Source organism: Lissotriton helveticus, chromosome 6 (assembly GCF_964261635.1).
Source record: "Lissotriton helveticus chromosome 6, aLisHel1.1, whole genome shotgun sequence".
NCBI lineage: Eukaryota > Metazoa > Chordata > Amphibia > Caudata > Salamandridae > Lissotriton > Lissotriton helveticus.
Genome location: NC_136067.1, coordinates 933,390,694 through 933,416,093, shown reverse-complemented (window position 1 = coordinate 933,416,093; position 25,400 = coordinate 933,390,694). Strand labels below are relative to the sequence as shown.

The window sequence follows — 25,400 nt, the reverse complement described above, 5'->3', positions numbered from 1 at the left end:
CTATGGTTTACGTGTGGTCCCCCATACCTGGGCCACCTCGGTTGGGGTGTGGACTGGCCAAGGGAAGGAAATCTCGCTGCTGGCACATGGGAGAGGGTAATGCCCTACCTGCAGGTTTTCATTTGTGCCCCCTCCCTGGCTCCCACCTCTCCTTTTGGGAGGGGAAAGACCCACAGGTATCCGGGGTGGCAGCCCGGTCCCACCAAGGAACACAGTACCATCCCCAAAAGCTCCTCACTGCTTCTGCAGCAGGCCTCATCAATCAGCTGCTGCATCTCCTGCCACCACTGGCTCTCACTGCCTCAGTCCAGGCCAGGGAGCAGCCTTCCCCCACATGCCCACCAGAGTCGCAAACAATGCCGGCTAGGACCTGGGTATAATGGTAGGTGCAGGATAAGAGTGGCGGTCCGACAAAGCTTCTTAAGCCACACCGCCATCTTCCACTAATTGCCCATGACATGGCAAACATCATCTTAATCATTACTTATACTACATTTTTGCTATATTGTAGAACTAACAAATACATTTAACTTTGTTTGAATCCTGCACATTGATCCAATTACAGCCTTGACACTCTAAAGTGCAAAGCATCCCTTGGAACTCAAAAACTGCGACCTCTCTTCAACTTCAATCAAAAGCTATCCAAATTGTCAAGGAGGGTTGTTGTGACCTTTGTGGATTTTTTTATTTTAAATAGGACCCTCTTAAAGAGACGTCTGACACCTTTAACATGTACATGAAGTACACGGTGACCATGTAGGGAGTGTTGTGTAGTTCCCACTAATCCATAGAACCTGCGTGTTTGTTGGACAACATACACTTTGGGTGAGGTGCCTAGACTGATTCCGAGCACCCCTCAAGATATGTTGGCCTAGAGACCAGCTAGCTCACAGTGCCACCACAAGCCCCCCTAACTCTACCAGGGAGCGAATGGTTTCTGGCAACCACTGAACACGACAACCTGACTCCTAAAAGATTGTGAAAGCAGATCAAAACCTTTCACTCAGTCACTCATGCTTACTTGTGCTCAGAGAAATATACAGAGAATACACAGGGGGACGTTTTCAATATATTTATTGAACCAATGTTATTCTTGTATAGAATATATGTGCTAAGATAATCAGTAAACAGAAGATTAAAGTGATTGCAAGCACCAAACGTGTGAATAGTAGATACTGTTCTACCATGGTGCTAAAACAGTGTATATATACAGGCATATAAACAAGGCAGTAATCAGGCGCACTCCTACACTGCAACCTTACTCTGAGTGTACCTAGAGTGTGTGTAGGTGTGAAGCCAAGAATCCCCCCAAGGGATAATCCAACCACATTACCTGGTGGGGGAGAATGAAGGACCCCGTCTTGGTCACAAACTGGACACTCCTCACGAGATGTCAGACCACTGCGTGGTGAAGTCTCAGCATGCAGGGACCATCGGTGTCAGCTGAAGTGCCTCCTCTGCTAATCCTATGGGATGCTCTTTATTTATTATAGAAAGAAGCCTTGTGATGTGCGTATAGATTATCGATGTTATGAATATGAAGATAGCCCTGTCACCCCTTGGATGAAGATAGAAACGACATTTGTACATAGTGCCTAGAAGGGCATTGTACATGATGTTTGAGGCATTGTGATAATGTTGAGCGAAACTAGATGTGTAAACAAAGTAGTTTCAGGGAAACTAATCTCAATATTGTTGTGCATGCAAATATGTGAAAAACGTCATGGCAGAAATGTTTAATGGGAATAATAGGACAATGTAAGAAATTAGCAGCTTCACTACATGGGCCTAGACCAAGCACATAACAAGAGGAGTCACCCTTTCTTTGGGCTATCACAAAGGAAACAAGAGAGATTTTCAATGCATCGAGTCCTTGACAATAGAATATGTTAAAGATGTTGACTAGGGCGTAAGCCCCCTCCTGTGTAATTTAGCGACAACCAGAGCGACAGTAGGAGGGCCACCTGAGGGACTGCAAAGTGTATTAGAGAGGAAACCATAGTTTCCAGACAGTTTAATGCATACACTTCTAATTGTGTATAAGGCCATCTGTACTTTCTGATGGGAACCAGACCACACCTACGTTCTCAGGCAGATCCCTATTTTAGTGCTAGAATGCTGTTCAGTACTGAAGATGCTGACCAGTATTGCAGTGAATAGATTGGAGAGGTTCACTGACAGAATGATATATGTAAATTCAGACAAGAATGATTATTTTATTTGATGGGAGTGGTTGCCCAGAAATGAGGACAAATAGTTCAGCAACATCCTACCAGTGCCAACAGTTTAAACTTAGGATCTGGGGAGGTATGTTCTGATCTAAGGTGTCGCATTCAAATAGCAGGCATCCCGTCAATCCCATTCACCAATCACACATAGGAGGTGCCTCTTCACCACCACTCAAGCAGCTTGAGAAACAAAATGCCTGGAAGCAAAAAGAATGGGCCTTTCCATCACTGGTATTTTCATTTGAACATGACTAGTGGATTAGCCACTGTTCCCTATAAACACACTACCGTGCCATGGAGTCTAGAACTGTGACATACCCCAGGAACCTACACACCACCGCTGCCTAATTCATGCAAATGGTTGCAGGTGGCAGAGCCCAGCATGCATTTAAAAAAAAAAAATCTTGAATACTGGTTCATCTTTCCACAACATGGTTACATAACATGACATTGTTGTTCAATTTACACTTCCCCATACCACTGAGACATCCTATTTAGCTTCTTCAGTACTTCAATTATTAACACGGTGCTCCTCCCAGCATTGTCTCGCTCCTCATCCGATCAACTAGAGTCTATTGTTGACTCACCTGGGGGTGGTATACAAATCTTCCCTCTGTAAGAGTTCCATTTTCCTCATATGCACTCCCATTTTTTTCGGGCACCCCCGATGGATATATGCTGCCCTTTCTGCCACCATTGATGTGTCCATATCCCCACGCCATTCTCGGTGTGTCGGAGCCATTAGTGTCCCCCAGTGTTTAGCTACGTTGCGTTTCAGCATGCATTTTTAGGGACAGAGACATCTTCATCATCAGACTTTAACCCAGAGCAAGAGAAAGAAAGGCAGAAAATGGAGAAACGAGGAAGTGAAATATAGGCCAGCTGATAAATAGAGAAAGAAGCAGGGATGAAAAAGAACCTGCAAGTGTGAAACAAAGCTACTGGCAGTATGGGTAGTGGAAGAAAAAGAAATGAGGTGGAATCAGAACTACCCAGCCTTGGTATTCAGAAATCTCTGCATTTGGCAGCCCCAGTGACAGGCTTCTAAGAAAAACAATGTGCTACTATACTTATATTTACTATAATAAATTGAGTACTACACACAGCCATGACTCTTTCATTAATACTGTTAGAAATGTGTCAAGGGTCCTGTCCCTTTCAAACGTTCTCCTTCATGTTAAAAAACTCCTCTCAGGTATTGTCATAGAACCTACTGCGAGCAAGGAAGTAACACCCCCCATGAGCAAATGTGCCAGTGATTGAGATGAGCCCTTATTATCCAACTCAATGACACTGTTCCCTAAACCTGAGTCACCTGCTGCAAACGTCTCAGCAACAAAGCCAATAGAACTAAGGTGGTCACAGCACTTTCCCATTGCATCAGATATGGGGGCATATGTAGGAAGGCGTTTGCGATTCACAAACTGCGGAATTCGCAGAATTCCGGCGTTTGCGAATCGCAAACGGCGTTTTGGTATGTAGGTGCCACTTAGCAAAATAAGGAATCGCAAAAATTGCGATTCCTTATTTTGCTCAAGCATTTAAGGAATCACAATTTTGCGATTCCTTAAATGTTATGTAGGGGTGCCTTTAAAATTGCGATTTTGGCTTAAGGAATCGCAAAATACCACCTACTTCAAGTAGATGGTATTTTGCGATTTCCTGTCAAAATGCATTTTTTTTAAAAATTCAAAGTGCCATGTGGCGCACAGACATGCCCTTATGGCATGTATGTGCGCCACATGTACTTACAGGCACATTCCAGGGGTGCAACAGGTGTACTTTGGACACCCTGGCACCCTTGGAATTGCGACTCTCAAATTGCGATTTTCTCATAGAAAATCGCAATTTGAGAATGTATCCCCATTCAATCCTATGGGCCTCTTGGCCCATAGGAATGAATGGGACACTCATTCCTTAATTACGATTCGCAATTTGCTCATCGCAATTAAGGAATGTTAGAGATTCGCAAAAAAATTGCGAATTATTACCTACATTCCATTTTGCAATTCTCAAATAGCGATTCCTTAAAAATCTCTATTTGAGAATTGCAAAATGGAAATTACCTACATATGCCCCATGGTGGGCAGAAGTCTCCTAAGAATCCTGAATGAGCTAAGCATAAATGATCCAAGCTGAACTGCCACAAACCTCCCATCAAGAAGTTGATAGTCCCTCATGAAAATGCACAATCATTCACAGTAGTCATCTTGTAAGGATTTTCATGAGGTATAGGAAAAACCGTTACAATGAGTGCGTATCCTCAGCAGCCATCTGTTGTGGAGTGGACATGGCCTAACTACTTGGACGATCAACCTTGAAGCTGGAGACCATCACACCCCGTAAATTCGGGGCAAATCACGTAATCTCCTGGTGCTTAACAAAAAATTAATGTGCCCATCTGTAACGCAACTGGTACTCATTTTAAGTGCTCTGATACCTTAGGGTCTAGTTGGCGCTAAATAAAACTTTCCCCTCCCCTCCAAAAATCAAAACATTGGCAAAACCAATACGTCAACGCCCGATACCAAAGGAAAAACCTAGTGCCTTTGCCAGTGCTTGTTAGAACGTTACCGCCTTTGTCCAGATGACCCTCCAATTGGATATTGCGAGGAATCTTATTTACGAGCAGCGGCATGTGCACACCAGAGTGAGCTGCCTGGTTGTGGCATGGCTGCCCTCTTTCCATAAAACTTCAGGATGCTTGGAGGAGCAGAAAACTCAACATATGAACTCAACATTCAACATATTTATTCAAACAGTACTTTGGCTATACTTTACCGCTAGGTAAAGATATAGATAAACAAAAAAAGTGGTGGTCGTTATTTTGCCGTACGCCACTGGCCGGGCAGCATTGAGTTTAGGGGTCTCTTGAGCGATGAGAACGTATCTTCATTGTTTTGACCCCATACCAGCAGGGTTGCATTGGTAAGGCGGGCACTCGACCAATGGCCAAAGTGCGGTTATCAGAGTTCTGGCTGTCGGCTGCTTTTTTGGGCAGCCAGGGGGAGCGAGCTGTGCGGTATCTGTGTTGTTTGGATCTCGCCAGCGGCCCAGGGGGTGCCTGAGTGGCCTTTCTGGAGGAAGATGGACATCCATTACCTCCCTTTTATCAATGGGCAGAGGTGTCACCTACCCTTTCTCTCACTGTGCCGGCCCATTAATGTATGCAGATTGAGCTGGGGCCCTGAGCAGAAGTGTCCTCACTTGTTTTCAGATGTGTTTCACCGGAAAGCATCCATTTCAACATGGTCATTACAACGCACTACCTGTACAACACAGCTGTTACAGCGCAACTGAATTTACATCACATGCCATTACAACGCAGACGTTACAACGCATGTAACTACATCGCATGTCATCCCAACGCATACCATTACAACGCATGTCATTACAACGCATACCATTACAATGCATGCATTTACAACACATTATAAGGTAAGTAATGGGGATTTATTTTGTTTTAGGGTGAGTATAGGTTTTGGGGTACATGGAAATAGTAATGTTTACCCCTACATTATCCAACACTTACCCTACTGTTACACTCACTGGAGTGGGAATAGTAATTTTTACCTCTACACTATCCAACATTTACCCTACTGTCACGCTAAAATTATTATGCGTCTTAATGGTATGCTTTGTAATGGAATGCTTTGTAATGGAATGCGTTGTAATGGTGGTTTCTAAAAATGCGTTGTAATGCCATGCGTTGTAAAATCATACGATGTAATGGTATTTGTGATATAAAAACTGCGTTGTAAAAGCATTCATTGCAATTGTTTGCATTGTAACGTCATACATCCGTTTCACCAGTATGAACCAATCCGTGCATTTTTGCAGTGGGGGTGCAGAAAGGCAATATGTAAATGTGGGCCTCTTTTTTTTATGCGTGCCCGGGCTGATTTTTAATCCCATTCCAACCCTGCATAAAGGTGACCTTTTATTTCAGTTCTTTCGTTGTTTTGTTTTAGATGGGGAATTGTGCCTTTGAGGAAGAGCGGTGCCCGGAAAAGACTACATAAATCAGTTACATTAGGTTATTGTTTGTAACAACACTGTGATGAAATGACTGAAATGTGTTGTGACACTTAGCGCAGCGCATGAATGATCACAGAAGGGATGAGGACTAGAAAGTTTCACTGGAATGGACGAATTCCAAATCTGAAGTAATTAACTACGCGAAAAAAGAATACATTTAAAAACACAAAAAAGCGTGTATACTTATTTTTTTTTTGAGCATGGGGAGTTGTCCCAGGGGAAGTGGCGGGTTTTTCTCAAAATAGTCTGTTTGTCAAAAGTATGATTTATTTTTATGGGATGTTCAAGGTAATTTCCCTTGTACTTATCCTGGTCCTCTGCTATGTAAAAAACGTTATGCGTTAAAATGAGAGCTCTAAAGTATAGGAGCAGATGTAGAAACCGACTGGTCCCAAGAAGTGGTTGCAAAGTGCGGACTAAGGGCCATATGTATCAACATTCCGTTTTGCGATTCCTAAATAGTGATTTTTAAGGAATCGCTATTTAGAATTCGCAAAATGCTATGTATGTGGAAATCAGCTTCTTTTTAGCGACTTCTTAAAATTCCTTAATTGCGATTAGCAAATTGCTAATCGCAATTAAGGAATAATTTCCCATTCATTTCTATGGGCCAGGAGGCCCATAGGAATGAAGGGGAAATTTGCGAATCGCAATTTGCTAATCGCAAATTGTGAATATTTTCAAGGGTGCAGGGGTGTCCAAAGGACACCCTGTTGCACCCCTGAAATCGGCATGGGTGCACATGTGGCGCACATACATGCCCTAAGGGCATGAATGTGCGTCACATGGCACTTCGAAAATTGTAAAAATATGCATTTTGAAAGGAATTCGCTACTTACCACCAACTAGAAGTTGGTGGTAATTTGCGATTCCTTAAGGCCAATTTGCTAATTTTTTTGGCTTCTTACATTGCATTTAAGGAATCGCAAAATTTGTGATTCCTTAAATGCAATCGCAAGATAAGGAATCGCTATTTTGCGATTCCTTATTTTTCAAGCAGATTTGCTTGATTCATACCATTAGTCCAAATTGCATTCGCAAACGCCGAAATTCTGTGAATTTCGGCATTTGCGAATTCAATTTGGCTTGATACATATGGCCTTGAATTTCTACAACCTGTCTTTCATTTAGGATGGTGGCCTGCAACAAACAGCAAACCACCATCTCGGTGTTCACATTTAAAAAAAACAAAAGTATTTTTTAATCTGCTTGTGCTCCTTAAAGGTTGCCAAATGTCTCCTCAATCTCTGCCTGCCCCCTTCCCAAGGCCTGTCAACACAGTTCCCGTTATCACCTCTTTTGTACAGTCAATAGCATTTCAATACTTTGTGACTGAAAATAGTGTTGCAAACCATTGATGCATTTCACTGCAAATCGCAAATAGGGTTTGGGGGGTGCCCCTGTCATGCCCCCTCCTAATTGTAATTCAAAATGAGTCAATAAACCCATTTTGCAATTTGGAAAGCCTGTAAGAATCAGAAAAAGGGTGTAATACATGGCAAAACAGCATTTTGTGATTGCAAACCAAAACCCCGTGATTTTGTGAATTGCATGGTTCATGGACGAAAAACGGTTTTGTTCATCTGGGCCTATGTTCTGTATTCTACAATCGCAGCGCCTCTGCCAGTGTGACATAATTTGAAGCTACCTATTTACATTCCCCCAGCACACCCACTGAGCATGTGGACACACATTGCACACAAACACATAAACACGCCTGGATTTTTTCCCTGCTTGCTGAAGCTATGGCAAAAAACACCGGTAAACATACACTTTCTCCAAACATTAGTAGACTGGAGCAAGAAAAGTAAATCATCCCATTATGGAATATTTGGAGCATTTCTAGGCCTCCCCACCGATTTTGATGAGAAGTGTTGAGATATAGCTACTTCTGGGAGGCACTAGAAACATAAGGAGGCTTAAAGAGTTAGTTTAACCGTCTAAATAACGCTCACAGGAGGCAAATCAAACGTGGCACTTGTGACGATTAGGTGATCTAATCAGACCATACTGCCACAGGATATTTATCTTATACCAGTGTTTAATTTGAGAAACAAAGAGTGCCGGTGTCCCAAGGTCTGCTCAGATGTTGGCAACGGTACAAGTAAACGTTGGCCCGCCATATACCAAGCCTGGTAGTCTTTAATCCATTTCCAAACACTCCCTGCCCCTTTCCCTTGCACTTCAAGGTTCCTGCTTTCCGTTTGTGACAGTTTTGCCGCCTTTTTCTTCCTCCGTCTTTCTGTTCTGTGTGTTTTAACTCTATGTACTCAGTAAACTTCTGTTTGGAGAAAAAATATGTGCTGGTCCCCAGAAATAAGTGCGGGTGCCCCCACCGGCAAACACCGCTCAAATTAAACATTGTCTAATACTGCTACAGTGCCTCCTCACTGTATAGTTGAACATACATTCGGGCTCCTGAGGAATGCAAGCAGATGTAATTGTGAACAAAACAGTCTACCCCCTTTACGGATTTGGAGAACAAAAGTCCACGAGTAATTAATCTCTGAATTAATTAGTTACACATATAGCACTCGTTTTGCAGAAGTACGAAGACGTCACACCGTCTCGTTGGACATGGTACAACAAAAGAAATCTGAACATGTCAGAAAAGAAGTCTAGTATGTTGTTTCTTAAGATCTAGTTATTGATTCCTTTTGGGGACGTTAGTTACTGAAGCTTGTTTGTTTGCAACTCCTACAGCTTGGATTGTTTTTCCCGAGAGGGGTAGGTTTCGGATCTATTCTGTTCTCACGGTAGACTGGAGCAAGAAAAGTAAATCATCCATTTATGGAATATTTGGAGTATTTCTAGGCCTCCCCACCGATTTTGATGAGAAGCCTTGAGATATAGCTACTTCTGGGAGGCAAAAGAAATATAAGGAAGCTTAAAGGGTCAGTTCAACAATCTGTAGCAATAACGCTCACAGGAGGCGACTCAAACTTGGCACTTGTGACAATCAGGAGATCTAATCAGACATACTAACACAAGATATTTATATTATACCAGTGCTTAATTTGTGAAACAAAGAGTGCCGGTGGATGTATGACATTACAACGCATGCTTTTACCACGCATGCCTTTACAACGCGATATTTACAACGAATACCTTTACAACGCATAGTGCTTTGGGGCGCTGGGTAGTGAATAGTTTAATTTACTATTCCAACTCCAGTCCCCGTGGATAGTAGGGAAGGTGTTGGATAGTAAATTGAATCTATTCCCTATCCTAGAGCGCCCCCCAGCGCAATGCGTTGTAATGGTTTGCGTTGTAAAAGTTGCGTCGTAAAGGCACTGCGTGGTAAAAGTTGCGTTGTAAAGGATGTTTCCCATGCCGGTGTCAGAAGGTCTGCTCAGATGTTGGTGACCGTTGCAAATAAACGTTGGCCCGCCATATACCAAGCCTGGTAGTCTTTAATCCATTTCCAAACACTCCTTGCCCTTGTCCCTTTCACTTCAAAGTTCCTGCTTTCCATTTGTGACTGTTTTGATGCCTGTTTCTATCTCTGTCTTTCTTTTCTGTGTGTTTTAACTCTATGTACTCAGTAAACATCTGTTTGGAGAAAAAAATAGGTGCCGGTCCCCAAAAATAAGTGCAGGTGCCCCCACTGGCAACAACCAGCTCAAATTAAGCATTGTCTTATACTGCTTCAGTGCCTCCTCGCTATATATTTGAACATACATTTGGGCTCCTGAGGAACAGGCAAGCAGATGTAATTGTGAACAAAACTACCCCCTTTAAGGATTTGGAGAACAAAATTCCATTAGTAATTAATCTCTGAATTAATTAGTTACACTTATAGCACTCGTTTTGCAGAAGTACGAAGGCTTCACACCATCTGGTTGGACATGGTACAACAAAATAAATCTGAACATGTCAGAAAAGAAGTCTAGCATGTTGTTTCTTAAGATCTAGTTATTGATTCCATTTGGGGGCTTCAGCTACTGAAGCTTGTTTGTTTGCAACTCCTACAGCTTGGATTGTTTTTCCCGAGAGGGGTATGTTTGGGGCCTATTCTGTTCTCACGGTAGAGCGGGTAGCTGCAGTGTCAATAAAGAATGTGTCATTGTGACCATCTACATCAGCATCAACATATGGTCCACTCTGGTCTACCTCTAAGACTGCACCAAGCGTACAGGCTTCCTCCCCCCTTAGGCACCGTCATAGGGATGGATCTGAATTGTAATCAGTGGAAGTCTCCAACATTGGGAAATTCTGAGACATTCTGATTTGCAATCATGTCCTTATGCAGATGAAACCTATGGTTACCTCCAGCTTGATGTGGCATTGGAGGTTGTGGTTCCTGCATCACAGAATCTTAGGAACCAGAAAGTTTTTAGATCTTGGTCTGGGCAGATTCTGAGGCTGCACAACATTTCCCTGAGTTGAGACTAAACCATACCCCCATTCTGTTCCTGATTAGTGGGAATTTAATAACATTGTCACTTCCAATGCGCCACCCTATTACAATAGTGACATCGGTTGGTGTTTTTCAAAGTGGCAATATCAACTTCAGTCTGAGGATCAATAAGAACACCTCTTCCCTTTCATTGTGCCTGAAAGCCTCCACATTGTTCTACCAGAGTTCCAGACAGCTTAACTCCCTGTATAGTGTTAGTACTTCCTATGTAAGGCTGCACTTGACCCCACTGAGCTGCCTTCATCTGTCCTACCATCAACTTCTCTTTCAACCTTTTGTGCTTCATTTCAATTTCGTCACAGCAGTACTTTGCATATCGCAGAATATTGTTGACAGACCTGTTCTGCCAAGAGATCAGATGCTGCTGAATCATTATGCTAATCTCAGATCTCAAGCAAGTCACAAATCTAGACACAAAGTGCCCTATGACCTTGGGCAATTCCATTCCACTATAGAGCTTAAAAGCCTGCAGTAATCTTTCATAGAAAGCAGGAATCGTCTCTTTAGGTTCCTGGGTTGCCCAGTCAATTTTTACCCAACCGATATCCTGTTGTGGTACTTAAGTCTTCAACCAAGTAATCACTTGCTCGTATTTCTTCATTACTATAGGTGCCTTACCACGTGTAACTGGATCTCTTTCAGTAGAGTGACCAGAATTTTAAAGCCAAAACCCGGGACATTTCACGAAAATAGACGAAGGACTATAATTTTACATCAACGAAGCACACAGAATGACAGCGCTCCTTAGCAGAGAATTAAAGAACAGGCAGTTAGAACATACATAAAATGCATTTTTTAAACCCAGTAGCTTGCTTTCTTCAAACAACTACTAACTATCTCTGCTTTGTAAAATATAAAAACGCATTTCCCGCCGTTTCTGTCAACCCTCTCTAAAAACCGGTACAGGAGCTAAATTTCCTGAAATCTGCCGGGACAGGTGGTGAAAAACCGGGACAGTCTGGGCAAATCTGGGACGCCTGGTCGCCCTATCTTTCAGGCTCAGCTTCAGGTCAATCTATAGCTATCTTGCATGCTGACCATAAATCACTAGGGGCCACGATTTCAAACAATATGTTCAAGTCAATCCACAGCACCTTCGAAATTTTTACACGTCGATTAACCTGATAGTACCACTCCACAGGTTTCTTCCTCAATCTTTGGAAATCATTTGTAAATGCCGCAAATTCACCTCTACTCCAAGGTACATGTACATACCCTCCACTTGGCACATCTAGTAAAGTAAAAGCTTGGACACCCACTCTCTTTTCTCTTCCCTGAGGAGATTCTCCCAGTATTCTCTTTTTTTTTTTTTAAATATTTTTATTAAGCAAGAAATTTTTTCCACATATTCCTGCATATGTTTACAGCACATACCAACTTTCTAATTTTTACAGGTGTTTATATACATTGCAGTACATTATGACGTAAAAATTCATTAAACAAACATATGTGTAATATATACTACCAATTCCTATACCATGACCAAAAGAGAGAAGGAAAAAAAAAAAAAAAAAAAAACTAACAAGAAAAAATCAGAAAGCAAAAAACATGAAAAATCTATGGCGACCTTTCTTTCACTAACCTGTGTTTAGCCTATTGTTTTTCCAATTTGTAATAGGTTGCCATATTCTATTACCTAATGCCTTAACCCTCCTGCCTTTCCTCTCATAGATTGCCTTTTCCAAATTGTATATAGAGAGAAGGCTTGCGATCCATTCCTGGAATGGGGGGGGAGCCTTATTCAACCAGTTTCTTGCTATGCATGTTCGATACACTGCAAGTGAAATGAAAATAAACTCTACTGGCATAGCTTCTGCCATATATGTCGCCCCCAATATCGTTAATTCATCGGTAAATTTAATCTTAATCCTAAGTGATTTATCAAAAAATTCTTCAAAGGCCATTTTCAAGGTAAACAATTGTGGGCACTGCGAAAACATGTGTACAATATCTGCTTCATTTGAGTTGCACCGTGGGCATGTTATTCCTGACGTGCCACCCCACTGGGCGATTCTAGCCGGGGTGTGATAAAGTGAGAATATTGTCTTAAAATGCTGTGATTGAAGAGTTGCAGAACATAACACTGTTCTACCCAAGTCCAAAGATAGTTGAAAGGTTTCTAACCCTGACCCCAATTTTTCTGTCCATTTTTGTGAGTATTTTGCCCTTTCGTCTGTCTTACTGTCTTTCAGTTCCGCGTAAAGTTGTCTGATCGTACACTTATTAGCTATTTCTATATATTCCATAATTTTACATTGACCCAATCCTGCCGGTCCACCTTGTTTTTGCATTAAAAAACTTCTGATTTGGAGATATTTATAAAAACTATTATGTTCTAACCCAAATTTCGTTTTTAAGGCCCCAAACTGTAGCATCTTCCCCTGGCTGTCCAGTAGATTCCCAATTTTCACTATGCCCCTATTGTTCCAATCTCTCATAGTGCCATCACTGAAAATCTCCCTTGGCAGTGAACAATTTGCGTACAACCGCGTATAGTTATTAAATCTACCCAAACCAAATATTTTTGCCACCCCTTTCCACACCCTATATGCTGCCTTCAAAGTCTTAAACCGTGTATGTTTGAAATAATTGAAGTTGGTTGTGTTTAAGAACCCATTCTCAGCCTCCTCACCCATTAGTGTAGTATAGACATTAGTTGATCCTATCTCAGTTTCCATCCTGTATTCTATACCTCCCCCACCTATTAACCCCCGACAGTACTGCATTACAGCGGCCCAATAATAAAGCCTGAAATCCGGCGCCCCCCAGCCACCTTTTCCTCTATCTACTGTTAGGTGTCTATAGGCTCTCCTTGTCTTCCCTTTAGCCCAAATAAATTTATTCAAGATCGCTTCCAGCTTGTTAAACCATATATTATCAAAAAATAATGGAATAGATCTAAACAGATACAAAACTTTTGGGAATGTTACCATTTTAATTACGTTAATGCGACCCATTAAGGTCAGGTGTAAATTATTCTTTCTTTCTGTGTTTGTTTTTATTTTTGACAGTAACGGGCTCATATTAATTTCAACTAACCTGTCCAAGTCAGCTGTAATTTTCACACCTAGGTACGTGACTTCGGGAACTACTCTTATATCTTGAAAGTTCACCCAATCGTTTTGAATAATTTGTGTTTTTCCTTTGTTCAGAGAGTAGCCTGCGATATTGCCAAACAATACAGCCTCTTGCTCGATTTCCAAAATAGCCGACCCTGGTTCTGGGGTGACCACCGCCACGTCATCTGCATAGGCCAGTGTTTTATGCTCGTGAGAATGTAATTTGATCGGGATAATGTTGGGGTTCCATTCCAACCTACGCAAAAGAGGGTCGAGATATAGGGCAAATAGCAGTGGTGAAGCCGGGCAGCCCTGTCTTGTACCGCGTCTTATACGTATACCCTCAGTATACCCTTTATTTATCCTTACCTTGGCTGTGGGTTCTAAGTATAATGCCTTTATGGCCTTTATATAGCCTGCTCCTATCCCGAACCACTCCAAGACCTTCCACAGGTACCCCCAGGAGACCCTGTCAAAGGCCTTCTCTGCATCCAAGAAGATGGCCGAGGCAGGGTCTCCTGTGGCACCCACAGCATCTAATATAGTAACCATCTGTCTTGTATGCTGAGTGGTTCCCTTGCCAGGTATAAATCCGTGCTGTGTTGTGTATACCAACCCCTCAATTACCCTACTTAGTCTTTGTGAGAGTGCTTTGGAGTAGATCTTTGCATCAGCGTTCATAAGCGTTATCGGCCTATATGATCCAGGATCCAAGTGTGATTTGTTTTTTTTCCAAAATGACAATAATATTTGCTCCGGCCCAAGAATGTGGTACATTTTCCCCCCTCTGTGCATGCCTTAAAGTTTCCAGCATATCGACCCCCAGGATGTCTCAGAAAGTACTATAAAATTCCGCCGGAATTTGGTCGGGGCCCGCAGCCTTCCCTGAGGGGAGATTAATTACTGCCTTGTGTATTTCTCCCAATGTTAATGGTAGATCCAGTGTACCCTTATCCTCCTCATTCAATTCTTTATGAGGAATGCCCGTTAAGTAATCCTCTATCTCATCTTCCATGGCTTCCAAATCTTGATCATATAATTCAGAGTAGAACTCCCTAAACACCTCCCTCACGTCTTCTACCTTAGTCACAACGTTTCCCCCTTTGCCCTTAATTTCTTTAATTTCTCCCGCTGCCAAATCTTGCCTAATACGAATTGCTAGCATATGACCTACCCGCTCATTAAATTTGTAACATTTTTCTTTTTTTGCTAAGTAATTGCTTGCCGCTTTATTTGCCAGTTTATCACCAGTCTCTGCTTTTTTCAGCTCTATCTCTAATAGGACCTCCTCAAGGGGTTCTTGGTTGATAACTGCCTGAATAAGCCTTTGTTCTAGCACCGTTAGGTCCTGAAGTCTATTAGTTAATTCTAGTTTTTCTTTTTTGCTCCTATTAAAAGTATAAGCCAATGTTTCCCCTCTTATCCCTGCTTTGAATGTATCCCAGACCACTCCTATAGATGCCGTACCTCTATTTTCCTCCCAGAATTGTCTGATCCACACCTTCATTCTATTAACATAATTTCCTTCTTTAAGTAACCCTCTTTCAAAGGTCCAATTATATTCTTTATGGATAACATTGCAATACAGGGGGATAGTCAATACCAGTGGATTGTGGTCTGAGAAAACCCGGGGTAACTTTTCTATTTTTAAGTCTGGAACTAGGGGGCTAGAGACTAGAAAGTAGTCCAGTCTAGCGATGACTTTGTGGGGAGCAGAGTAAAAGGTGCTGCCTGTTCCCGTGGGATTGTGTGCTGACCAAACATCCACCAGTGCATTATTACCCATTAAATTGGCAATAGCTCTTCGCATTTTCTTCTTGCGGTCACCCTTCATCCCCCCTCCCGACATACCCAACCCTGATAACCCATTAATATTAAAGTCCCCGCAAAAGATTATTGGTTCTGGCCATAATGCCAACTCAGCATCTAATAGGTCAAAAAGATCAGGCTCATCTTCATTAGAACCGTATACGGAAACAATCGTGTATCGACCTCCAGCTGTCTCCCCTTCTACCATCACCCATCTCCCTTCATCGTCTTCCTTCTTTCTCTTTACCACCATAATCCCTTTTTTTGCAAAAATAGCCACCCCTTTTGTTCTTAAATCTTGCCGTGTATATGCTAAGACTTCGTACCCTAGCTGGTCCATCAGATATCTGTCTTTTCCTCTCACATGTGTCTCCTGAAAACATATAACATCTAATTTTAATAGTCTACACATAGCCGCAACTTTCTGTCTTTTCCCACTGTCATTCAAGCCACAGATATTAATGGTAGCCACTCTTAACGCCATCTGATCTTAAAAGTTGAGCCCGCAATCAACCTCCTCAAAGTGTTTACTGTCACCTGTTTATACTTACACATCTTCTTAGTTTGTGCTGTACATAACCTTAATTCTACACTGCCCCTTACCCTCCCACCCCCCTCCCCCAACCCTCCGTCGTCCCCCCTCCCCTTGCTGCCCCCCCCCCTGTTACAGGCAAATAGGTCAATCTTGACCTATGTGTGGCTACTCACTACTGTAGTGTCGCCTCCTTCTCCTACCCATATCCCCCATATATTGCCATATTCCATACTACTCAAGTATTGCAATATGGAACTTATGCTGGTTCAGAATCCCTACTCTTTTTGCCTTTTTGATTCTTTGTGATTTCTGTGAGGTACTCGCCTGCCTTAATTTCTGAAAAAAACATTCTTATGCGACCCCCTGTAACAACTTTTAGCTTTGATGGGTACATCAGGTAAGCTTCAGAACCCTGGCGTTGGAATGGCGTAATTAGCTGCCTGAGTTTCCATCTCCTTTCAACGGTCGTGTGACAGAAGTCTGGCCTGGTAAAGAATGTAACCCCATCAAATGATTTTTTTTTATCTGGTCTGGCAGTCTCCATAACTTCCTGTCTGGCCAAAAAATTTCCAAAGAAAACTAACATTGCCCTAGGTAGAGCATTCTGGCTAGTGCCTCTTGCTTTCTTCTGCGTCAGTGGGAATCTATGCGCTCTCTGAATTTCTAGTTCCCACTGCCACTCTGCCTCCGGATAAGCGCCTTTCAATAGTTTAATCATAAAACCCCTTGGGTCCTTCCCTTCAATTCCTTCCTCTATACCCAAAAATCTCAGGTTGTTCCGCCTCTGGCGATTCTCGAAATCCTCCAGTTTCCACTGTAGGTCCTCAATCACCTTTCCTTGCTCCAATCTAGAAGCCTGCCAGTCCGTGACTTCATCCTCCAATCTCCCAGTTCTCTCTTCAACCTGTACCACCCTTTCTTCCACCTCTTCATATTTCTTATTCATTTTCCTGATACTTGCTTGTATTTTTTTAGTATCTTGTCTAGCTCTCCTGCTCTCTAAGCGAGCCTCTAGGTGCATCTGTTTCAACATGGCGAACATTCCATCCAGGGTCGCTTGAGGTGGTGCTTCAGTTGTGTCTTGAGAGGCATTAGTAGGGTGATTATCAGGGGCCTCGCCTAAATCGTGTTCCTGGTACATCTTGGAGGTACTACCATAGTCCCAGAGCAGTTTCCTATTTGTACTTGACGCTGCTCTATCTATATCTCTGTCTCGCCTTATCATAGTTCTTCTTTTTTTCCTCTGTGTTTCTTTACTTCTGTGCTCACTAGAGTGGGACCCTTCCGACTCTGACCCTAGTGACAGATCTGTGGTAATATCCTCCTCCTCCTCTGAGCCCATTAGTGAAGAGTCTGAGCCCTCAGTCACAGAATAGAATTTTTCTGCCTCACAGAATGACAGCGCTCCTTAGCAGAGAATTAAAGAACAGGCAGTTAGAACATACATAAAATGCATTTTTTAAACCCAGTAGCTTGCTTTCTTCAAACAACTACTAACTATCTCTGCTTTGTAAAATATAAAAACACACTTCCCGCCGTTTCTGTCAACCCTCTCTAAAAACCGGTACAGGAGCTAAATTTCCTGAAATCTGCCGGGACAGGTGGTGAAAAACCGGGACAGTCTGGGCAAATCTGGGACGCCTGGTCACCCTATCTTTCAGGCTCAGCTTCAGGTCAATCTATAGCTATCTTGCATGCTGACCATAAATCACTAGGGGCCACGATTTCAAACAATATGTTCAAGTCAATCCACAGCACCTTCGAAATTTTTACACGTCGATTAACCTGATAGTACCACTCCACAGGTTTCTTCCTCAATCTTTGGAAATCATTTGTAAATGCCGCAAATTCTCCTCTACTCCAAGGTACATGTACATACCCTCCACTTGGCGCATCTAGCAAAGTAAAAGCTTGGACACCCACTCTCTTTTCTCTTCCCTGAGGAGATTCTCCCAGTATTCTCTTAGAAGCTTTCCTCTTACCCCATCTCTCTTCCCATCTAACAAATGTATTCCAAATTCTAATGCAAAGTATGAGCTCTCGAATTTGTGTTTTCAGTCCTGGTATCCTCATATCCTCTATATCCTGATTACTAAATGCAAGTCTTTGGTTTTACTGCAATGCCTTAGTTCGTTCCATATCAATGTCATATCTATTAGCCAATTCAGATAATTTCTCATGTGCTTGTCTCGCTCTTCTAGTAACATCTTTACTCATTAACAACAATTCACCTGGTTGATAAGAGTCTTTTCAATAGAGTTCAAAGCTTCCACTTTTCATTGCATCCAATTCAATCTTCAATTTGAGCATATCCACCAAATCCACTTTTACAGCTGACTTAATAGTTCCATGACTGGTTTCAGTACTTTGGCTTCCTAATGATTTTTCATTATGCTCTTTCAACCACTTCTCTAAGTCTTAGACATCGAATACATGTTGACCCCCAGAAGTTCCCTTCTCTGGAGTAGTGTTCTCCAGAGGCATTCTGTTGCATGCATTTGGAATTGTTTCCCATACAGGTGAGTCAAGACCTACTAATGCTGAAAAGAACTTACATGTTCATATCCATTCTGCAAAGCAGACGGATCAGCACTTTCTGCGCAAGGTGTACTCTCATTTATCGGAACTAATGGTACAAATTGCATCCTCTGACTCTCTACTACTTTTACTTCCGTAGAAGCAGGCATTCCCTGACCTCCATTTCCAAGGGAGCTAGGATCGTATATAGGAACAATTGGGCCAATAGTTACTGGTTACTGTAAGAGCATCCGGAAGCTGCAAAGCCAAATTAAAGTTACAGTTTCCCGAGGTTATAGTCTGTGTCCCCCCAGGCGATATGACCCCCACTACACCAGGACTAGGAGTAGCTGGTGCTGAAGCATTTTCAGAACTATCAGTAATATTCGCATTTCCCTCACTTTCCATTTGTGTCTGATTGTATGGAGGCGGACATTCAGCTAACCATCCATTCAATAAGCTATTACTTGTGTCGCTATCACTGTCTGCATTTCCCTTCTTCTTCTTTTCCCTTTGCTTTCTCTCAACTTATTTTCCCTAGCTTATAATAGCAGGAGACAGTCTTGCTGCCTCAATCATACCCAGTGTCCATCTCTTTTGTTGGTCATCCCATCTCGCATCCGCATATGCACGCATTGCTTTTGTCATCCTCCCTTGGTATCTGTATCTCTGCTTTACATGTGCTGCATGTTCCCATGCATTAAGTGCATCAAATTGTGTGGGTCTAGGTAATGGTTTAATTGCAAACAATATCCCCCTTAAATGATCAATAATTCTCAAATTGAAATTACCATGGTGGGGAAACATCAGCAAGCCTTCTTTCTCTGTGATCTTGTGCCAAATATTAGTATGTAGCACTACTTTTGTCGCCATATAATGTGCTGGCGTACCCTTCGGTGGTTCTTCCTCGCCAATTCTAGTAGGCACACCTACAACTCCTCATATCATACCTTATTGCTTTAAAACATCTCATCTTTTCAATCTCTTATTTAAACAATTTTAATTCAAATACAAATTAAACAAAATGTAGGTTATGCAACAAAACAATCACTAATTACTGTACAGCATCCAAGGAACAATCTCAGCCAATCTCAGCACGTCATCACACCAATCGACCTATACCAGCGCTGCACACCTTGACGTCACTCTCAGTCCTCTCAACGGTTCACCCTTCGCCATCTTTCCCACACTTTCTCTCATTCACTTCTGCTTATACTAAAACAACTAACAATTGCCTGCTTCACTAAATGAATGGATAGAATCACTCACCCAAACACACATCCACAATACAAACCTCGACCAGTAGGATATCACCCAAATCAGTATAGTTTCCCTCCTGCGCAAAAAGTCTACCACACCAATTACAACTCTATCTTGCATACCAAAGTTCACTATCTCAATTGGGCCATCAACAAGGTGTCACAAAAAAAAACACAAAACCTTAGCAGACAATTACAACACAGTGTCTTCTGCACTTTTATTATATATCCCGGTATCTTAGGTCACCTCGGAACCGATAACAACTTCAACAAACACATTCACACGACTCTCACAACATCTCCGTCAGACATCACACAATCCATGCTGTACCACAAGCTAAGCATACATTTCACACACACATCCCTACTAATACTCACTCCTCCTTCACTGCTGTTTCAATGCACGTCACTGAACTCCGTCTGTTCTCCATGCTTTAATCCTGAATTCTGGACTAAGGGCACCAACGTTGGGATCCAGATTCTTTGGGTCAAGTTCTAATTCCCTTCACTTCACTAACTAACCATCTGATAATGCTACCAATTGTTCAAATCTAGGCCCATTTATACAATTTCTCTCCAGAGGGGATAGGTCTTTCTAGTAGAGTGAGCGGTAAGAGGAGTCAAATCACTGGTTATCATTTCAATACAGTGCAACCAATGTGGCTTCACATTAATCCACTGAACTTTAAGATCAGAGTTTAATAGGTTTAATTATAAATTCAGTAACAAATCAATATAGATCATTCTCAATAAAATCATATAAAAGTAAAAAAAGATCAAAGTAAGTCCAAATCATCTTAAGAGATGTACCCTTTATTAGTACAACATTTCTGAAGCTCTCGTGCCAAAAGCTAAATTATAGATTCACATCAGTGCTTAATTTGAGCCAGTGGTTTCCTGTACTCAGAACCAGCACTTAATTTGCGGCATTGGCACTTAATTTCAAGAACCTGCACTTATGACAACTGCCACATGATGGCGCTCTTTGTGTAATTTAAAGATGAGCAGAGAAACAGTTATTCATTCAATGCACATTAAAACAACTAATACCTGCGGCCCAATCCATTCTTAAAGCTTTGCAGCCTCGAAGAGTCTGAAATGTCACACTAGTAGCAGTATGACGGTTAGTAGTTGTGTAAGTACAGTGGCAATGTGTGATGTAAACTGCAGTGGCCTCCTGATGAGGGCCCAGACAGTTATTTTTTAACATATAAAGCACTGGTTCACATGATGATAAAAGGGCTTCATGTGAGAATATCAAAAATATAGTGCGGCCAACCTCCTGTAGCCAGAATATCAACTACAATCATTAGTGAAGGTAAGTGAATAGTCGTAAGTACTATTCTTAAGTCCACATGTACGTAAATTGAAAATATTTATATCTTCAAGGTACTTACACGTGGAGTCAAGTACAGCAAATATATACTCATGACACAATATTGTAGTCGTGGATATTTTGTTCACTAAATTCTGATAACACAGTTTTTAAAACTCAATATTCATATAGCATTCTGATATAAGTGTAGTGGCACTTGTCTCCTGACAGAACAGTCAGACTAGTGGAAAACACTTTTACCCTCACTGAAAAATGGCTGAACATGCTCAGTTAACACAGGCAACCAGAAGCTTGTTGTAGGATGTCTTGCTGTAACTTTCACATATTGCTCCTGTTTTACTAACACAGCTTGTGTATCCGAAAGTGTCCACATCCATTTGCCTACCCTTGCCAACGAGGTCTCCTAAAATCACTTTTCTAACAACCAATGCCTAATCCAAGCTGGTGGTTACAAGTTGTGTCCTTCAGCATTCTTTTTGGGGACCAGGAGACATATTATGAAGAGTGCTCTGAGGGCTCAACAGGCATGTGCACCCGCTTTGCGCGCCCTGGGACACTTTGTCATCACAGAAAGGGTCGCAGATGCTTGTGCGGCCCTTTCTGTAATACAGATAGTGCTAATGCACATATGGCGCCAGTGCAATCACCCCAGGGTGTTTTCTCATTTGCATAGGGGCCTGGCCCCATTGCAAATGAGGGAATCCCTTTGCGTCTGCACCCGCGCCGCATTACCGACGCGGTTGCAGAGGCAAAGAAGTTTTCAGTGCACCCCCTGATAGCAGCCCTCTGGAAGGGGGCAACGGGAGTCCTATGGACCTGCCAGACACCCCTTTGCAGGTGGGTGCAGTCACTCACTGCACACACCTGCAAGGGGATCCCTGATCCCCCTGAAAAATGCAGGCTGGTTGCCGCCTGCACAGTGAGACACGGAGAGGCTGCTTCAAAGGCGCTCCATTTTTCACTTGAATGCGCAGCCCCCAAGGCAGCGCATGTTCGCAGCGGCCCTGGGGGCAGGGCATTCAATAGAAGAGGGGGCACTTCCTCTGTTTGCAACCCGTGCACCTGTTTTAAGAGAAAGTGCGCGCTATCTCTAATAGGGCCAAAAGACTTATTTTTAATCATCAGACTTTGATCAAGGAGGAGAGCGATGAAAGCAGCACGGGGGAAATACGGAGTCAAAGAAAGATGGAAAAACTGTACACCAGGGAGAAAGCAGGGATTAAAAATGAACCAACGCTAAGGGCAGGGAGAATATATCAGTGAAGAGAGAGAGGCATGAGGTGGAATCAAGATTCAATGTTGGCTATTGTTTGGGCTGAAGAATGCATGCTGCGACATCCCCTTGCTCCCCGCAGTTTGAGGCTGTTATGGTTTGGCTCACAGGGGACGTCACGGAGCCTATACATGCAGGTGTGGGTCCGTAGGAGGGAGTATCAGAGAAGAATAAAGTGAGCATTTGTGAAAATAAATCCACACGTCACGCTTATTAAAAACTGGGTTTAGGGGAGGAGCTACGCTACGAAGCAAGATGGCCGCATAAGCTCCCGGCTCTGCTGACCTCCGCCGGCAGCTCGTATATCCTGTCTATTATCCTTCAATCGTGCCGGACTCCCATGCGCATGAAGTCTTTCTGACTACTGAGGTGCAAGTCCGGTTTTTCTAACTTACCGGGAGACGAAGTTACGTCGAGCTCTATCCTCGGCCTGCTCCAGGGCTTCCGCCGGGACCTCGATTTCTGGCCCATTCGGGCTGGAAGTGAACAACAGCGGCTGTGGGACCAGGGGTGCATCCGGTCTCCCGATCTCGGATCACTTTTCCGCTTCCGGCTGATAATAAAGCAACCAGCTTCTCGACGGACATGCTACGGTGACGCAAGTAATATCGGTGGCCACGGTCGGGGGTCCGACGCCCGGAGACCCTTCTGGGAGGCCGGGGTTGACGGGCTGGCCCCCGCGGGTGGCGAAGGTGCCGTCTCTGCCTGCTGTGAAAGCACCCGCTGTTATTGCCAGCTCAGTGTGTGCCTGTGCCTCGACGGTGTTCCGTGGCCCGAGTCCTGCTTCGTCTCGGGGGACGGAGGTGGAGGGGACGGACGGCGCGCCATCGTTGAGGTCCGTAATGGCCGCCATTGGGGCGCTCCACTCTCACTTTGTTGTCACGTACCAACAAATGTCTGTAACGCTGGATACTGTTTGCTTGAGACCGGACAACGATGTTCCGACCAGTTATCAGTGAGCTATGGTTCCCGAGGAATATCCTGCATGTCCTTCCGAGGTCCTCGAGCGGAAACCTGCTTTATCCCATTTTTATGGCTCTGGCCTCGTAGATGGCGCACCCACGAACGTTGTTGGCTTTCCATACCGGATTCCTGTTTGGCGAAACATCGTCGCTAAAGGCTGTGAGCGACATGGACAGTTTTTCAGTGACTTTCGGAGAGAATCGCCCTTCCCTTTCATCATCCTTTGTTGTCGTATTTTCGGATGTCGCCATTTTGTTTCCTATCTTCAACCCGATTCTGCGGCCCCAAATTGTTCTGGACGCTTCGACTACCTTGATGTCCGTGGCTCGGGCCACTTGGGCGTTTGTAAAGAACCGTACTGGTCAGGGTTGATTTTTGACTTTTTTGGAGTTAGCCGTGCTTTGTGATTTATGCCAGAAATGTACCTTTTATTCTAATGGGAGTCGGGCAGTTTTTTGATGATGTCCTCCCCTTGTAGGGGGTCAATACTTGCTCTTACTAGTGGATAATATGTCCTGGGGAGGTCGCTAATGGCGGGGGGTTAAGGAGACCGGGAGTGTGTTTTATTGTTCTCCCCTCTTTCTTTATCTTTTATTTTCCTTTCTTTAGGGTAATTCTGGGGCGACAGGCACGCTGTTAGTGGGGTAGGCCATAGCCATTACGGTGATGTAGGGTGGCGGGTGTTGGGGGGGTTTTGTTATTTTAGTTTGTTTTGTTCTATGGTCCCTTTCTCTCTTCCTTTCTTAGTAGGGTTGGCTGTATCTCCTTCTTTCATCCTTTTCTCTGTCGGGCATCTGCACTTGCCTCTATTTTATTGTCTCGGAAGGGTGGGTTTTTCGGATGATGCTTTCGCTAAATTGCTTGCCATTGTTTGACCTTTACTACTGGCCTGCCTCCGGCGGGCGTAGTGTGTTTTAGGCCGTATTGCTCATCACCGATTCCCGATTGCGTGGAGGGATACGCCCCTCCCGTCTCTTCTTGTTTATCGTGTAGTGTGATGCCTTCGATGATATAGCCACAGCTACTTCTTCAAAACTATAAAAAATGAAACCTCTTCCATCCTTGTGCTTCGTGGTGCCTACAACCATGTATTATGATTACACCGTGATTACTCCTTGAGCCGTAAACATGTGCAATGCTTCTGCTTATATTTCCTGAGTTTGCGGCCGGCCTCTGTGGTTGTAGGCCTGCGCTTGTACTGCTTTGATCGAATCAATAAAGGTTTTCACAAAAAAAAAAAAAACTGGGTTTAAACTGGGATTAAAAGATATAACAAAAACACTGATTTTAATGACACATGCTTCTTTTTTTCTTCCAGAAAACGATTATGTTAAGTACACGCCTGTGACACATAGTGGACCTCTCAAGAAGTAACCAGCCAGGGCAAGATGAGAACAATCAGGGATGCACATCTCCTTGGTTCCCGGGGCTCCCAGGATGTTCTTGAAACACCCACGAAATAAAAATTACAAAAAAGACAAGCCTTCGTGTTTTCTTCAAAAGCCTAATTCTACTAGACGCAAAGCAATCAGACAGTTTTACAAATGCAACGATCGCCTGGTACTTATGTATTGAGAATTTAACGAACAGCAATATTTGTGATGGGTGTATCGCCGCCTCCATCCATTCTTAAGTCACCCTTTTAGCGTCCTGTAAATCATTTATCCTCTAATAAACATAAGATGCTAACATCCTGTTTGCGCCTAATCTCAATTATTATTTAAATAAAGTACTTTTAGTATTAGTCATTGATTGAAATAGATGAATGTTACATTTTCCAATACAAATCGATTGATGACTAAATTGTAAAACTATTTTCAAAGTACTTGCTCTTACCTTAAGGACTAGTGATACTGATTCACCGTATGACATAGACAAACGTTTATGCAAATGCCCCATGCAGCTGAGTGGATTAACACATTCATTACAGCAATTTGTCTGCAAGCTGAAGATTGCAGGTTCT

At 43.0% G+C, this 25,400-nt stretch overlaps 1 protein-coding gene across 1 annotated transcript in view; it reads left to right on the top strand.

The window, feature by feature from the left end:
• Positions 1-25,133, top strand: part of SPMIP3 (sperm microtubule inner protein 3) — a 59,874-nt gene extending 34,741 nt beyond the window's left edge. The window contains exon 4 of the mRNA XM_078646902.1: positions 24,756-25,133. Within this exon, the coding sequence (XP_078503028.1) occupies positions 24,756-24,811 (56 nt within the window). The 3' untranslated portion in view covers positions 24,812-25,133. The remainder of the gene's footprint in view (positions 1-24,755) is intronic.
• The last annotated feature ends 267 nt before the right edge of the window (positions 25,134-25,400 follow it).